Source organism: Pinus tabuliformis, chromosome 1_1 (genome assembly GCF_031772625.1).
Source record: "Pinus tabuliformis cultivar Carrire ecotype Pingquan chromosome 1_1, CPIR1, whole genome shotgun sequence".
Taxonomy (NCBI): domain Eukaryota; kingdom Viridiplantae; phylum Streptophyta; class Pinopsida; order Pinales; family Pinaceae; genus Pinus; species Pinus tabuliformis.
This window is the reverse complement of record NC_142297.1, coordinates 743083063-743101784: the sequence shown is the minus strand read 5'-3', so window position 1 is coordinate 743101784 and position 18722 is coordinate 743083063. Positions and strand designations below refer to the sequence as shown.

At 35.5% G+C, this 18722-nt stretch overlaps 1 protein-coding gene across 1 annotated transcript; it reads right to left on the bottom strand.

Moving 5' to 3' along the window:
• Window positions 1–2004: 2004 nt before the first annotated feature.
• On the bottom strand, window positions 2005–2955 carry LOC149216126 (uncharacterized). Its single transcript, XM_089389834.1, has one exon. It carries the CDS (start codon window positions 2953–2955, stop codon window positions 2005–2007), a length of 951 nt encoding a protein of 316 aa, XP_089245960.1.
• Window positions 2956–18722: the final 15767 nt, after the last annotated feature.

Genomic DNA, 18722 nt, shown 5'->3' with positions numbered 1-18722 from the left:
ATCCTCGAAAGTCCATTTATTCTTGCCAACTAAGTATACATTCCAAGGCTACCTGTGAAGATGCCTATGGTGACAGTGGGACTTTTTCTGAAGTTGTTGTTGTGCCCTCTAGCTCTAGCATATTCACTAGGCATGCTAATTTGTGCAGCAACAAGTTTTAAAACCCTAAGTTCCAAACCCTAGATGCAGACCCCTATGTGCATTGTGTAGGAAAAAATCCTAAGTGGAAACCCTTACATTGTTAAAGATGTTAACCAGGGGTAATGAAACCCTGAGATTTATTTCTGAAGATGAAAACCATAAGTACATTGAAAAGTCATTGTTAAAGCAAGCCCTCATATGCATTGATGAAATCCTAATATGACCTAAGAAATGAATGCATAAATGAAGCCCTAAATGAATATGATAAGTGCATGAAATATTAAACATTCACTATTCCCTTACCCTAATGGATGAACAACACATGTGGAGAAACCCTAACATGAAATATGACCTAGAAAGACAATGTTATGAAGCATATATAAGAATCACTAACATTCTCTAAGGCATTTCAATATGATGCAAAAATCCTATTTGCAAGTTCAAAACCCTAGATTCAAAAACCTAGATTCAAAACCCTAGGTACATTGTCTATGAGAAAACCTTCAGTGCATTGTCTAGGAGAAAAAACTAAGTGCAAACCCTTGCATTGTTAAAGATGATAACGTTGGGTAATGAAACCTTAACATTGCTTGTTGAAGATGACACCTTAAGTTCATTGAAAATCCCTTGGTAAAGAAAGCCATAATATGCATTTATGAAACCCTAAAATGACCTAAGTAATGAATGCATGAATTAAGCACTAAATGAATATGATAAGTGCATGAAATACTAAATATTAAAGGTTCCCTTACCATAATGGATGAAGAACACTTGTGATAAAGACAATGTTAATGGATGAAGAACACATAGCATGAAAGTTTCCCTAGAAAGACAATGTGAGAAAGCATATGCATGAAGCACTAACATTGTCCAAGGCAAGTCAATATGATGGAATAACCCTAACTACAAGTTCAAAACCCTAAGTGCAAAGCCTTAGGTTAAAACCCCTACCACTCTCAGGAAAAAAATAGTTATACTTGGTAGTGTACTATAATCATGGATATATTTCCTAAGCATTTGTGGATATAGTCATTCTATGACATTAGTATAAATGCCTACTGTTTGGCCATCGTTGAAGAAGTCACTAAATTTCACAAATCCTCAGGATGTGTACGACCCCAAGGAAACTAGTGGGAAGCAAAGTTTATGGTACATGTTGAATGCATGGAACATGCACTGGAAATGTAAATGTTGTAAAAGGAAATGTTTCTTATTATTATTTTGAGTTTATGTAAAATACAGACTTGAGTATCCAACAATGCATGGAATCTGCACTCGGACTGTAAATGTTATAAAAGGAAATGTTTCTCCTTATTATTTTGAATTTATGTAAATTGTAGACTTGAGTATCTAACAAATATGAAGAAATTTTTTTAGCATATGTCAGATGCATGGAATCTGCACTATTTGCAGTAGACATAAAGATAGAAAATCATTTTAATTGTTAATGTTTTTAAATAAATTTCTACTTTTAACCATTGATTTAGAGGCTTCAAACTGTAGATCCATTTTTTACACACCTATCAATTTAAGAAATCTAATATTGAAAAGGATACAAAAGAATAATTTTTTTTTTCCCCTGGGAAAATCAGTAACTTTCATTAATATTTTGAAAATTACATAAGCAGATGCCGCGGCATTACTGTCATAGTTCATACAAAATTCACCTTTTCAGGTAGTTCTCAGAGTCATAACAAAAAGTTCTAGTTACATCCATGATCTGTGCTTTACAGCCTATTTACTATTACAAAAAGTTTCTGTTCATAAATATATCAGTAGTTCATATTGTTCTCTGTTCACTATTTAGCTGTTGGGACTGTTGTCCCGCTGCATCCTCTGATCTATATATGGCCGGTGGTAAAACTAATGTTCCTCCGACCCATTCTGCTCCACTATTTGTCCATTGCCTCGGGGAAGTGACGAGGCCTCTTTGGATAGTTTGTCAGCCTCGCTATTGTGTTCTCTGTAAATATGCACACATGTAAAATGTTCAAATGCTGCTTTGAGAGTAAGAGTATTTTGAAATAAATTGCTGAGCATGTGTACATGGCAATTTGTCACATTATTAATCCAATTTACAACCACCATTGAGTCCCCGAATATGTTGAGCTGTGTAATATGATGAGATAAAGCAAAATGAAGTAGATTATATAATGCAGAGAGCTCAGCAAAATTGTTCGTTCCAATACCAAAACCCAATTTTGCAAGATATCTATGATTTTCGTTAAAGTGCAATACAAATCCACCGCCACACCCTGTTTGATTCGATGCACCATCGAAAAAAGCCCAAGGGATTGTTCTGTCAATCTCAGGCATAGGCTGTATAACACGGGTTCTGGTTGGGGACGGTTCTGGAAGTTCCTGGTATGCTGCTATGACAGCTATTTCAATATGGCTTCCCGAGAAAGGTTTATCTTCAAAAATGGCTCTGTTTCGAGCAAGCCATGCATACCAAATGGCCACAGGGGGGAGGTTTAATAGTTTGGATTCCGAGTGGCTACGGGCCCATGAGCACCAAGCCTCCTGTAGGTCAGCGCCGCTCCAGTCTCCCGTAATTCCCAACTGTTGACAGATATTCCTCCAAATGCTTTGAAAAGTCGGGCAAAACAAGAATATGTGGTCTGTGTATTCAGATGCATTTTTGCAGAATATGCACCATGAGGGTCCCTGGATGGCTCTGCGGGTTAACTGTTCACCGGTAGGAACGATACCATGAAGCGCACACCAGAAGAAAAGCTTAGATCGAGGAGTGGCCCTTAACTTCCAAATGGAGTGCCACCAAGGATACAAAAGAATAATTAACATAAAAGCCATGTCAATTTTTTTTTTTTTCATTTATTCAAAGTTCTACCTACAGATAGCTATGGAATTTGGGTTTTTTTTCCATATGGTATGCATATGAATATGAATTGTTACACAGTAATTTGTCACTATCTTCACTCCAGTCTTCCTACTGTGTCATGTGTCCAAGTCATTCATGCTCATGTTAGACAAATGCTCTCTGATGTTGCCAAATGACACACTTTTCCAAAGGTTTCTGCCTCATCATGTCTGTTGGCTAAATAAACGCACTGAAGGGTGCTCCAGAATAGCCCGGAAGCGTTGCCATCGCGGAAGTACACCTGATTCTCGCGATGGTCAGATTTTATGTGCCAGCGCGACTCTCGCTTGTAATCTTGAGTGATGATTTGACTAGCTACGTTATTCAATAGCGATGTCAGCGCGGAAGGCCAGTTATGTTCCCGCAATGATCCAAATTGGGTGAATTTGTTCCAACAGTCGGCCTTCTAGATGACTCCAGACCTTGTTGTTGGCCTAGTTTATGTCGCCCTCCTTTCTCTGGCGTGGTTGTTCCGTCATTTGTGCTACCTTCCTTGGAGATAAGCTCACCTTCCCACCCTTCATGGGGACTCCTTCTCCTATTTAAACTCTCACCATTGCTATGTGTTGCTAGTTTTGGGAGTTCTTAGTCTTTGGAATGGTTGTTGATAGTGTTGTTAGTGTTTGTGAGTTTGCTAGATAGCTAGTGTGAGTGTGACAAGTGTGGGATTGTTGATAGCTTGAGGAAGGTTGTGAAGTGCCCTTAATCTTGTGTAAAACTTGTGAGTGAGAGAGACTTGTATGTTGGGAGATCCATCTTCAAAGAGTGAATGATTGAGGAACATGTTGGCTGGATCCCTTCTGAGCAGGCTTGTGACGTCAAGACTTTGGCTGTAAGCTTACTCTTATTTCATTATTAATGCAATCAATGAGGTTTTCCTATGTCTTGTATGTAATGTACTTGATAGCTCATGACTTCTTGACATTGTGAGTAAATAGATCATTGTTGTTCCGGTTACGTGCTTTGTTGTATTTCCTTTGCATTGTTTCAGGTTGATCACTCATTAGGAGAAGGAAGCGGAAGTTGGAGCAGCGCAACGGAACTCCATCGACCACCGGTTGAGGTAGGCCTCCAACTATGATTGTTTAAGAAAAGCTATTGTTGATATGTCCTTGTTTGTGACTAGACCCACTCTAGGGCTAGAGGGGTTGTCTCTGTCCGCAGAGGGAACACTTTTCTGCATCACATGAATGATAACTATTGTATACATTTATGCTATGTCATTTTTTAATGTGGTCTCTATAATTACTAAAGATCCTTCCTTAGCTTTTCTTAATAAATTCAACGTGGTTTTAGCTTGTTTTTTCTACATTGGAAGTGACTAAGCTCAAGGAAGGTGATTCTACTAGGACTATTGTGGAGATAATATGAAAATATGGTTGGCTCAAATTAGAGATTGAATGTGGAAATATTAAGAGAGTTCTCAGGGTGAATAACACGCAGAAGGCATTGGCCATATATGAAGAATATTGAGAAACAATGATGAACAAGGCCAAAAAACTACCCAAGAAACATCCTCAATGCTTAGCTGATGGGAATGAATTATTGAGGTTCCATGGCTAAGTATTAAGTATTAAAGATGCCCTTACCATAATGGATGAAGAACACATAGCATGAAAGTTTCCCTAGCAAGACAATGTGAGAAAGAATATATAAGAAGCACTAACTAGAGTATAATCGCAATGTAATTCCATTAATAACATTGACTAAAAAGTGCATTCCTTACATACACATTGTGTTGAGATATAAAAAAGGTACCAAAAAATAAAGTGAGCTCATATATTAAAAATAGAGCCCATATAAATACATCAAAAAGGATGGACATAATGGTTTTTTATGTTGCTATAATAACATCATAAGAAATAAGAACACCATAATAACCTTGATAACAATCACAAGAACAATGCATTCATTAACAAGCCACGTATATCGATGCCCGTGAATGAAAATTGGTGGAGCACATGTTGACTTCTCCACATATCTTGCACATCTACCTCCATTGGATGCTACTTCACAGAGTATATCATCAGCAACCCTTTGAACATCTGATCGGTAAGTTATGTTAAAGCTTTGAAATTGTGAAGCAATGTTTTTTGCTTGTTTATGGAGGGGTTTCAAATTTTGACTTCTAACTTGGTAAATTCCAATCATTGATTGGTTATGAGTTATGAATTGGTATAAGTGACAATGTCACTTGCACCATAATTCCTTGCTACATTTAGCCCATCAACTAGGGAAAGATAGTAAGCTTCGTTGTTGGTGGTTATGCCAAGAATTTATCTACTGTTTTGATAGACTTACTTAGTGCTTCATTGTGAAGCACAAATCTAGTTTGCGCTTGACCTGGGTTTGGATGGCACCAAACCTAAATGATCAAGGTCCACTTTTGCACCATCTACAAAACAAGAAAATAATTAAATGAAATATTATTAGATTTTGTTCAATCTACGTTGCAACAACTCACTGTTGCAGTGGCGGAAACTCATTGTTACAGTGGTGGAAACTCATTGTTACAGTGACGACAACTCACTGTTATAGTGGTGACAACTCACTATTACAGTGGCAGAAACTCCTTGTTACAGTGGTGGCAACTCCCTGTTACAGTGGTGGAAACTCACTGTTATAGTGGTGACAACTTAGGAGGGAAATGGATACTTCGTTATGAAAATACATAAAATATATTTTCATACTATCAATCAAATCATATAGCAACAAACAAGAATTTTAAAAGGTTGCAAGGCATGTTACTGCCTAAGTTTCAAACTTCAAGGTATGTTAAGGCACAAGCATCGACATTGTTAAATAATACCATCACATTTTCAAATTTGAAATGCATATCGCAAAAAAATCTCATCACCTTAAAACATTTGTTAATTGTTGTGTGCATGTCCTTATACATCAATCACAATAATTATGAGGAAATCATGGTTTATTAAGTTGACCTAAGTTTATTAAGTTTACCAAGCTTACCTAAGTTACTAGGTTGCCTTAGTTTGACCTAGGTTGACATAGGTTTACTAGGATTACCTAGGTTTACTATATTTACAAGGTTGACTTTGATTTTCTAGGTTTTCTGGGTTGACATAGGCTTACTAGGATTACCTAGGTTTGCTAGATTTACAAGGTTGACTTTGGTTTTCTAGGTTTTTTACGTTGACTAGGTTGACATAGGATAATTTAGGTTGACAAGATTTAGTAAGTTAACTAGGTTTACTAGATTTACTAGGTTGACATAGGTTTATTACATTGACTTAGGTTTACTAGGTAGACCTACGTTTACTATGTTCACCTAGATTTACTATGTTGGCCTACTGTTACTAGGTTGACCTAAGTTTATTAGTTTGACCTAGGTTTATTAAGTAGACCTACATTTACTATGTTGACCTAGATGTATTATGTTGAATTAGTGTTACTAGGTTGACCTATGTTTACTAGGTCGACCTAAGTTTATTAGGTGGACATAGGTTTACTATGTAGACCTATGTTTATTAGGTTGACCTAGGTTGACTAGGTAGACCTATGTTTACTAGGTAGACTTATGTTTACTACGTCGACCTAGATTTACTATGTTGACCTAGTGTTACTAGGTTGACCTACATTTACTAGGTTGACATAGGTTTATTAGGTTTACATGTTTAATAGGTTTCCTTAGTTTTACAAGGTTGACCTAGGTTTATTAGGATTACTAGTTTGACTTATGTTTAAGGTTGATATAGGTTTACTAGGTTGATCTATGTTTACTAGATTTTCTAGGTAACCCATAGTCAACCATAATCAATGATGGTCAACTATAGTAAACCATTGCCACCGTGGTTGGTTGTTGTAAACCTTGGTTGATCACTTTCAACATGATCAAATATGAACTACCATGACGAACCATAGTCAATCATAATCTATCATAGATCACTAAAGTTTAATGTGGAGAACCATGCTCATCCATAGTCAACTAAATATTTTCCATAATAAACCCTCCTCAACCATAACTTGAACATATTTAGCCATAGTAAGCTACATTTAATTTTTAATAATTTGAATGCTATCAATTTTTTAGCCCTTATTAGTGAAAAATAATTACCTTATGAAATACTCATCATTGTAATAATAACAATCAAATGATAAAAAGTGAACAAATTCACTTTATTTGCATTCTAGCAGAAGTTATAACAATACTAATTTTTGTATTCTAGAGGAAGTTATGATAATATTAATTATTTTATTTTAGTGGAAGTTATAACAATATTTATTTTTGTACTTTTACTGAAGTTATAATTGAATGTTGAGGTTAAGTTAGACATCAAATTTTTACATGATATCATATTTTTCGTGCATAGCATCATATTTGGAATTTAAAGTTCTGTAAAATGTTTTTTATTTGACATTTAAATAAACATTATTAAACATGAAAAGTTAATGTTAATTTTTTTTGAAATAGTATATTTGACCTGCAAACATTCAAGTTACAATTACTAATTATTCGCTAGTTAAATTACAGGTTTACAGTCAGAGTAATTATCCTTAATTTAAGAATATGCATAATGATTTTGAAAATTTATTTTATCTTCTTTTTTTCCTTATTATAAATATATTTATTTGCATTTAAAAAATAAATGCAAAGAACATGTACCAAAGCAAGTAGTTGTTGATTTCAATTCCACTAATAAGTTTTTGTTTTTTTACACTTTTCTTTTCTTATGATGTTATTATGTTTGGAGTACTCATTTTCAAATATATTAAGAAAGATAATTAATACTTGTTATTTGGGCAAAATTTAATAGAAAAAAGTCTAATTTGAACCAGATAAGAGAGAACATTGATGACAATTTTACTAAATGCCAACGAGCAGAAAATTATTTTTTTATGAAGAACTGGATTATGAAGATGACTATCTATTCCCAATATCCCCCAACTTCTAAAATTTTATTCAATTGTCACAGTTTTCGAGTATCAATTAACTTAGACCAATGTTAAATTTATTCAGTTGTCACACTTTTCGAGTATTACCCTAACTAAGACAACTGTTAAATTTGTTCAATTGTCACAGTTTTGGAGTACCAATTAATTTTGAAAAATGTTTTTTTGGATACTTACTTTCCATCCCACATCTTAATAAAAAGGTATATAATCAACCTCTTAAATTTTATTAAATTATCATGGTTTTCTAGTATTAAGTAATTTAGATAAATGTTAAATTTTATTCAATTATCATGATTTTACAACATCAAGTAATTTAGACAAATGTTGTTTTGGATAGTTACTTTCCATCCTACCTCTTAATTATTTGAAGAAATTTTATATAATTGCCAAATTTTAAAGTTCACTCACTTAAAAGGACAAGTGCTAAAAACAAGTAATTGTGACCAAAGTTTCAATGTAAATTTGAAATTTCAAGTTTGTATGTCCTCCCCATACTCCTAATAATTAAATATTTGTAGTACATGTAAGCAAACAAGTTCAAACTATGATTAGGAGAGATTTGTTCAACTAATGGCTACCAATCCTTTGTAACTTTGTTCGTTTTTTTGGCTAAAAACAACACACATAGGGCGACAACAAGAGAAAATTTTGTTGAAAATATGTAATAATGGTGACAAGTGAGTTGCTACAACAGTGACCGGTGAGTTGTCGCAACGACTCACATAAGTGTCGCAACAGGTTAACGAGCTAGTTAACCCATTGCGACACTTTATTGGGTTGCCATTGCAGCAACTCACTGGTCACCGTTGCGGCAACTCGCTTGTCACCGTTGTGGCAACTCACTGAAAAAATTTCAATGGAATAAACAGTAACAGAAAATGGGATTGTAATGAAATTTGGTAGGAAATTACCTCTGCTCACTGAATACCTCTACTTTGCATGCTCTAACTAGCCCAAATCGTTAGTAACCCTAAAACAACATCCCGCAAAATTGTTAGCAAGAGCAAAAATAATGCACAAAATTTGTAGAAAATGCAGATAATTTGTTAAAAAAAAACTAGTAAATTTACCTTTGCAAATGGTAACCCTCTATGCAAAATGGTAACCCTTTTCTCCTACAGTAACCCTTCGCGTCTACGGTAACCCTGTCATCGATTGAGCCTACTTCGAAAAATTCAAAGAGAATTTTATCGATCTCTCTCGGAAATAATTCCACGGGAAATAATTCGGAAGGGGAAAAGGACTCGGCGGGAGAGAAAAGGACTCAGGAGAGGGAAAAAGGACTCGGCGGGACGACGAATTTCTGAAAATGGTCTGCAAAATGAAGATGGATTCCAATGAAGATTGCTGAAGGATTAGGCAAATTTTTGAAAATGGTCTGCAAAATGAAATCGTTGGGAGCTCCAAATCGTTGAGTCTACAAAATGAAATGGGGCGTTCACGCAGAGGGATCGACGACAAAAGAGATAAGGGCTCTGTCTTTCCACACACGATAGATTGAAAAAATCCTTCGACTCGTACGAGTCCATAAATTTGGAATTCAAATTTCAAATTTCGTTCACCACCTGTAAACATTCGAAACACAACCACTAAAGAACTCTGCGACGGGTAGAGGAGTTGTCCCATCAAGGAGCTGGCACCGGATGTTGGCAAAAGAAACTCTCCACATTACGTTGACGACAACGGTGACGGGGATGGAGACGTCAACAGAGATTTGGTGATGGAGAAAAGTGTGCATCACAGGGCCCACTGTTGTTGACATAGCGGAGGAGCTTGATGGCGGCGAGCGAGCACGAAACATGGAGGGTGTTTCGTTGACCCATTAACCTACGCATTTTTGAAGTATGTGAAGGTAATCTTGGCCTTTTTGTGAATTTTTATAAACTTCCAGATAGCTCAAGACATAGAGTAAAATCATAGGTTCTGGATTGGGTTTCTCAGTTAGTTGGGTAAATCGAACTAATAATCTGCATAAGTCAACTCTTATCTCTATAATGGAATAAGTCAGAGAAGAAAGAAACAGATTTGAAGATGTATTATTTCAACATGTATACAAAGAGCTAAATGAGACAACTGATATGTTTTCTAAAAAAGCTCTAGGACTCCAATAAAGAAAGCTCATGATAATAGAAATATACGAGAGTGGATCTCCACCTAAGAGATCATATCTTTGTATTTCGAAGCAACATTTTGTTTTTTTTAGTAGAATCTGACTTTACTCGTGACGTTTCAAGTGTTCAACTATTGTAAAAAAAAGGAGCAGTCAAGGATGTCCTCTCTATCTTTAGTTTTGGGAAAAAGTTCATTTGGAGTTTATAAAATCTGTTGTCACTAATGTGGACCTTGCCAAGAACTTTACAAAATGAAGTGCTATTCACAGGTAAAAGTTTCTTGTTCTATAAAGTGTTTCATTTTATCACGGCTTGTGGATGAAGGTTCACTTCAGCAAGTTAAATTTGTCATGCACTAATTCCTTTACATGAACATCCTGCATGCAACTCAATAGCATATTGATATCTTTTCAATGCAATTGTACTTAAAAGTTTTCATCCATAATAGTGAAGAAAATGGTTCCCTATTATATGGCTACAGTGTGAAGCCACCAACACTTTCTTTCTATGTCTTCACTACAGTCCATGTATTGACCAATATTTCTTCGGTTTCTCTCTAGAGTCAACTTATGGAGGAATTGCTTCTTTCATTAATTCCATTTTTTATTCAACAAAACTACAGTTTGCATGGACTCTCTCAGATTTTAGCATATCGAGCAAATGGAACACTAAAATCCTTCTTTAAAGTGTGTGAAATATCTTATCACATATTTGGAAGGAAATGTCGATCATACGGGGTTGAGATCGTCAGTGGGGAAACACATGGACGCAACATGACAAGAATATTATGTTTCTAAAATGGAGATAGCAATCTATCCATTGAGCTCCTTTTCGACTGTGTTCCAGTTTCTACTGTAGAACATGTGATAGACTTTCTCGATGATGTTATAGAGGCAAAAAGTGGGCTTCCATGGAAGATGTTGTAACTATTAAGTTTGAAGAACTTGGAAATGTGACAATACATGACACTCCTATTTTCAAAAGAAAACATTCGCCCATGGCTTTGATGAAAGAATTAAATACCTCGCAACATTTACAAAAAAATTGCAATAATTGTACTAAGTGATTCTAAAGCATGGTAATTTTAGACAAAATATTTTTAGAGGACAACAAAACTGAACATTTTGTTTCGATGGGCAAAGACTAGTATTGGAGATATGATATTGTTGTACGGCATTTGTAGCCAAGATACTTGTGTGATATTGTATTAACAGTCAAATATATGATCACCCTCTAAATCTTAATTGGCTTGTCTCAAGGTTAACATATCATAACATAACATGCTATTGTAGTTTGATGCAATATTTATTGCCGTAGTCTAACTAGCTGGAGGAATTGCCCAGAAAGTTATGAAAATTCTGGTCATATTGAGAGAAAATCCGGCAAGGATTTTTGTAAATCCAAGTTATGGCTGTTAAACTTCAAAATATTAAGTGTCCTAGATGTTTTTGATGGTGCTGAATCCATTTCCACCATCAAAAACACGATTCAAACACTGTATCTACAAAAAAAAAATTGAAATGTTTTTGCCCGGATTCCAGCCATTTTTAGCTGTCCAAGCAATTCCTCCACCTGGTTAAACGACTCTATATTTATTTGTTTTTTTAGACTTTTTAAGAAACGTGCCTCAAGGTCCAAGTTTACCCGCATAATCTTGACGTGGAGTCCACGTCCCTGAATATTTAATGTATTGGTTTTCTCTCTTTTATATATATATAATGAATTGTTTTTTTTAGATTTTAAATATATAAAAGAGTATTATTAAATCACAATGATCTGGATAAATTCGGTTTCTTTAATCCAATTGTCATACAAGGAGGTATGTCGTATGCAATGTAGGCTAGTCTAAGGTACATTTTAACGTGGCAATGCTCGTATGTTTTTTTTCCAACTAACTAAATTTTGTTTAGAGTAATTTTACATAGTTTTTCCCAAGATTATATCAAGAAACCAAACCTCTTACCTAACCGATTGAAAAAATAACTCTCTCACCTAACTAGAACACATCCTCCATACTAGCAATGGTAGTATGTTACCACTTATCATTGCCTTCTTTATAAATTGGGCAAATTTGGCGTTCCCGCTTAACATAGTCAATTTTGTCATAATCAAGTTATGTGGTTTTGTCCTTTTTAATTATTATATAAAAATAAAATACTTATTACACTTAAATATGCGTAAATAATTAAACAAAATAAAATTTTAATATAATATTAATATAAATATAAATTTATAAATTAAACTCTAATAACCCTATTATAAGATATGGTTATTCATAATTACAACACAATATATTTTAAACAAGGGTTGGTTGAAAGGTTAGCGAGTCATGACATTCTACTCAATGGCTCATTTGTTTGGGGATAATTTTAAACATGTAGATTATTTTTATTTTATTTTATCTATTTATAATTGCACAAAGAAAGATGTAGCATTACAATGTATTTTTTGTTTTTATTAAATTTATTTTAATAAAATATTTACATAATTTTTATTTTTATTTATAGGATGTATAAAATATGATGATTTATTAAGTTTAAAATTATACTAGATTTATTTTAATTCCAAATCTACTAAGGGTCGAGAGGGAATAAATCTCTCGAGGTGTAAATTTTTTTTAGTGCAAAATTTGACAAAAGGTCCACACCTCAAGAAATTTGATCCCTCTCGGCCTTGATAGATCTAGGGTTAAGATGGATCTAGGTTTGTTTTAGTTGTAATGTCACCTCCCACATTTACTCACTTTCACCAGCTTGTTGGGGTAAACATGAGCAGAGGGCTATTATGACATGACTCAACCTCCTAAATCACCTTAAGGAAACGGGGTCGAAAATCCAAGACCTTACTGACTTCCCTCAAGTGCTACAGGACCCCCAAGAGCTAAACACCCTTTCGAGTCCCCAAACCATAAGTTAACTTTATTTTTTTACTGATCTGGACTCCCAGACGTTGGCATAACACTGCCCAAATTTGACTATAACCCTCCAGTCTCATGCATGAGTTTGCAAGGGATCAACTGCAATGTTTTTTACCTAGTTTTGTGTGAGTGACCGCAAGATCTATGCCACTTTTCCAAGGCTAGGAGTCATGCCTCTACCCAGAACTTAATGAAACTCTAGAATGATGAATGACACACAAAACAAGCCTTTAACACAAAACTTAGACAAGCACTTGACCTAACCTGGTCTAACCATGATAATCATTTTGTCAAACACATGATTATGAAATCTATAGGTCATGAACATGTATTTGAACATAGAGATTTGAAACTTATCTAAGGTTTACCAAGAAGGACTAATGCTCGCTCACAATAACTGCAATAACGTCTATTAAGTCATGCATTCAATAACCATTCATTTACAAGTGAAACCATGTTAACCCATAACCTAAATATATCATAAAACCATGCTTATAGCCAACATATAACCAGATAAATAACAAGGATAGAACAACCATTAAAGCCACATAATAACAAGTATAATTACTCATGAATTACAAGAGAAACTTAACTCTTATTGATCATATGCAAAACCAACCAAGTCAAGGATTTCCACGTACCACCTGACCATAGATTGGGTTGAACCAAATCTTTCTTTTAGCCAATCAACCTTGTTCCATATTCCAAGCATGAATGTGGGATCTCATGGGATAAATCAATGCATAAAAAACCAAGGAAATCTAGAGGTTAAACCACCTCCACCCTCACACTACTGTGATCTGACCTAAACCGGTCCCGAAATCACAAAACCAAACCAAGCTTGGATGCCTCGGAATTCCTTCACCATCCCTTGAGGAATTTTCCCATCTCTACTGACCTGTATAGGGCTTCCCGGAGAAAACCATCTCCACTCACAACCCTTGGGATTTTCGTGAGACCACCTCATCTGGATCCAAAACCTTCTGGTAATCTAAATCTCAACCAAGAATGAATTCCAACACACCATGGATATCAGGAAATGGTAAGGAAAGGTTGAAACCACCATCAAACCAGCTAGAACCCATGCCAATGATAGAAAATAGACCATATACACACATGCATATACCATGCATGCCAAAACCAATTAGAAAATTGTACAGTAACCTGCTAACTACAAGTATTCCCGCTAAAGCTACTTGATCTAACCTTTCTTTGATTGATCCTTGCTTCCTTTGTTTTCCTTGTCCTTCCTTGCTTGCTTTCTCCTCTTGGTGCTCTTCTCTTCTCTAAGACTAATTCCAAAACAAAACGAACAAAAAGCCCCAAATTGATGCTTTGATGTATTTTTATTATTGATGCCTCTAATTCCTTCATTTTTCCTGTATTTTCCTTCAATCTCCTCCTCACATGCAACTTGTGACCTTTCACCTTCCTTTTCTCCTAGCTTCCTTTCTTTTCATAAATAAAATGCAAATAATGCATTTGTCTTTTCAAAGTCTTTGCCAATGCCTTTTCAAATTTCCCCTTAGCCATTATAAACAACAAGTGATGCCAACAAGGATACTTTTGCCAGCATTTAGCTTGGAGTACGTGTCCCGTGACCTTGGTCTTATTTGCCTTTATTAACTTTATTACATGAAATTTTAACCTGGGGTTGTTACATTAGTCATGTGTCATCACAAAAAAAAATTTAAACATTTAATTATTTTAATCATTTTAAATATGTAAAAAAATTCTAAGATTAATCTAGTCATTTTAATTTTAAATTTACTTAGTTACCTCAGTTTGTTGAGATGGTAGAGATTGTTAATAACGTAAATGATGAAAAATGATGAAATTAAAATTCTGAATGCAAATTGACAATGTAACAATGTTGAATGATAGAAAATGTGAATAATAAGAATGTAGTCACTTACAAATAGCCTTCATTGTGATTATTTCTATTGTTCTTATTGTTACACCTATTAGTTTTGTCATATTTTCATATTGATCATATGAAAAGGGCGGTTGAAATTGTAGACCATTCAAAGCTTTAACTCAAGCTCTTATAGCAAACATCATACCTTGTCTCTCTTGTGTTGATTTTTCAAGTAAAATATAGACAAGTGTTGAAAATGCAACAAGAAAATCTTGATTTAATTTTTCCTTGAATTAAATTAGGAATTAAATTGTAATTCCACATCTCATGACAACTTGTAATAGTTAACTAAGTTAATTTGACTTAGTTGGCTCATTTAATTCGAGTTGAGGGTCTAACTAGAGTCATCTAGAGTGTCTCCTACTTTATAGGAGCCCTGGGTGAGTTTATTTTTAGTTGTAATTATTTAATTCATTTTAACTGAGTTAAATTTAGTTAAACTAGTTCCAACTGATGGAGGAAGTAGTGGAAGATCCAGTAGTGGGGAGTAATCTATAGTAGCGGGATGGAACTAGCACTGATCAACCAGTAAACCAAATATTCACTCATAATTAACTCATGCATGTCAGATCATAGAAAGACCTAGTTGAGATTAGAGTTTAGGGACAGTGTACTATGGATTGTATAATCATCTAAATTGTACAAGTGGTGCATGAAATCAGAGGAAGGCCTGTGAGGATTGCGCAATTCATAATTGTGGGATTTCCAAATTAAATATGGGCTAGTTCTGAAGGAAACTACGCAAGGAAGAAGGAGCTTGGCAGGTAGTAGAATTGGCTAAGTATTGGCTTGAGCTTGTTTGGGAAACAGTGAGACAAATAGAGATAGTGCAAAGGTTTCTCGGGATTGAGCAAAGAATTCTAATCTTCTCATATTTTTTTATTAATTCAGTATACAGATGACGAGGTTTTTTATCTGTGGATTTCCCCAAAAAAATATTGTCTTATGTGTGGTTGAATTCCTTCTTTTTAATGCTTCATGATTTCATCGATCGTTTATTGTTTCTGCTAATGAGTAGAGTAGATTCAAGTCAATTGTTTTAGCATATTACAATCTGCACTTTGAATTTACAAGGAATTTCTACATGGTATCAGAGCTGAAATCACTATAGAAGAGGAGAATACGAGTTTGTCATTTGCAGGAAAATCAAATTTGCAATATCATACTTCATAGCCAGCAAGATGTCATTCTATGGATTGAGACTTAAGTAAGCCCTTGAGGGTAGTTCGAACTATATTTCTTGGAAGGGCAGGATGGAGGCAGTATTGGAAGACAACAGGCTTAAGGAATTTATAGAAAAATATACTCCTAAGCTAGCTTATGCTAAGGATTTAGCAGAGTGGAGAAAGTGTGTGGCAAAGGTGAGAAGGACTATCCTAGAATGAGTTTGAGATCATATTGTCTCAAACCTCCACGTAACGAAACTCCATTTCTAATGTGGAAGGCTTTGAGAGACCTGTTTCAAAATATTAGTGACCACAGGATGCTGACATTGAAGGAAAACCTCAGAAATATCAAGATGGAGAAGAGCAATACAATACCGAAGTATTTAACCAAGTTCACCCAATGTCGGGATGAGCTTGGAAGTGTCGGTGTGAGTGATTATGGTCCAACTTGGTACAAGAAGAGATTTGGCGTAATACCAGAGATGGATCCTCATCCAAGCATGATGATGAGGAGAATTGTGCCTTAGCTAGAAAGGTGAAGAAAGGGAAGGGGAAGTCATCCCATTCCAAATCAAATTCCAATCAAGGTAGCAAGAAGAAGGAAATATCGAAGATTAAATTTTTTCACGATCACGAGTTGGGACACTATGCCACAAAGTGTCCGCATAATAAGGCTGGTAAGAAGCCCTCAAGAGGAGCGGCAGGTGAATCTCTTGCTTCATAACTCAAACTATATTTCACCCCCATCACTTGCATAGTGATATTAGTGATGAGTAGTGCGTGGTACCTAGATGGTGGAGCCTCATTCCATATGACCGAAAACAAAGAGATATTCAATGACTTGGAGGAGAAGCACCTCCAGATGCACATCGAAATGGGAGATGATGGGAGGTGTAGCACGACTGACATCGGCAATCTTACCTTTCAGAGGGAGTCTGGTTCTCCTCTCACATTAAAAGATGTCATGTATGTTCCAGGTTTGAAGGAGAATTTGTTTTCAGTTTCCATGTTGGAGGATTGTGTCTATGATGTGATATTTAGCAAAGGAAAGGCTTTCCTTTGTCACATAGCCTTAGGACAGGTGAAGCGGATCAGGGTTTGGGTGAAGAACCTCTACAAATTCGATGTAGAATACTACGTTTCTTTGAGCACAAAATAAGAGAAGGTGAAGAGCTAAGACATCGATGGGTTTTGCATAGAATATTGGGTCACTTGCACTACGCAACTTTGAAGATCATGCAACAAATTTCTACAGTACTTCCCAAGGGTACACTAGAGTAGAGAGACACATGAAAAGGGTGTACATTTGGGAAGTACACCAAAGATTCCTTTCATGATAAAGATATTCGAGCGTAAGCGATCCTTGATAGAGCTCACTCAGATATGTGTGGACCATTCTCGACAACATCCACAGCAAGCCATAGGTATTATGTAATATTTGTTGATGATTTTCTCATAAGTGCTAGATTTTTTTCATGCAGAAGAAAGATTAGACGTTCACTAAATTTTGTGAATTTAAAGCACTTGTCGAGAAAGATATTGGCAGGGAAGTTACAGCTCTTAGAAGTGATAATGTTGGATATTATGTGTCGAATGAATTCAAGAAATTATGTGCATCAGAAAGCATTTGATAGGAGTTAATAACACCTCATAACCCACAACAGAATGGGGTGGTTGAAAGGAAGAACAAAAATATCGTGGGAGTTGCACGGGCAATGTTACATTGAAGGGTGTGGAGCCTGGTTATCTTCTTTATTCAAAGATATCACCGCGTTGGACCCTAGTTTGTAATAGGGCAGAAATGTCACCCATTTGATCATCGTCAGGGGAGTCCAGGGGGGGTGACAACGATTTTATGAGCCCCCCCTAGCGAGGGTTCGGGGGCAGTGCCCCCGAAGCTAAAAATAGATGTAAAATTGTCTTATAAAATATTGTAATTACATAGTCAATTTGAGTAGCTCATTAGGCATATGATTTGATAGTAGAATTTCTGTTTAATTTAGGGTTTCTTTTTTCCCTACAAGGAAACCCCTCACTATATATGAGGGAATTGTATTGTGGTTTTGTATAGGTGTGTATTTTAAGAGAGAAATAGAGAGGAGACTGTGTGAGAGTGAAAAGGAAATTACAATAGCTCTGTTTTAGGTTGTATCTCTTTATTTTGTTGTATAATATAAAGGAAGGATTGGTTGTTTCTCCATGGACGTAGCCCAAATTATGTGAACCACGGATAATTGTGTCTCTCTTGTTTTATTCATTTTATGTGTTTGTGTTTCTGCAATATTTTATGTGTTCCATTGCTCTGTAATATATAATTTTGTAACAGTTGGTATCAGAGTCGAAGGTCTATTTGGCTATTAAACTCGCAGGAGAGAAGGGATACTGGTTCGAGTGGGAGCAATGGCAGAAGATGGTAGGTTTAGGGTCGAGAAATTTAACGAACAAAACTGCCTGCTATGGAAGATGCAGATGGAAGATTATCTGTATTAGAAAGATTTGTACCTACTATTGAGCGGAAAGACAAAGAAGTCGATGAGTATGACAAACAGAAAATGGGAGCTTCTCAACAAAAAGGCACTTGTAACAATACGGTTGTGCCTAGTGGCATCAGTGGCCTTTAATATTTCATAGGAAACGACAATAAAGGTTTTAATGGCAGAATTAGCCAACCTAT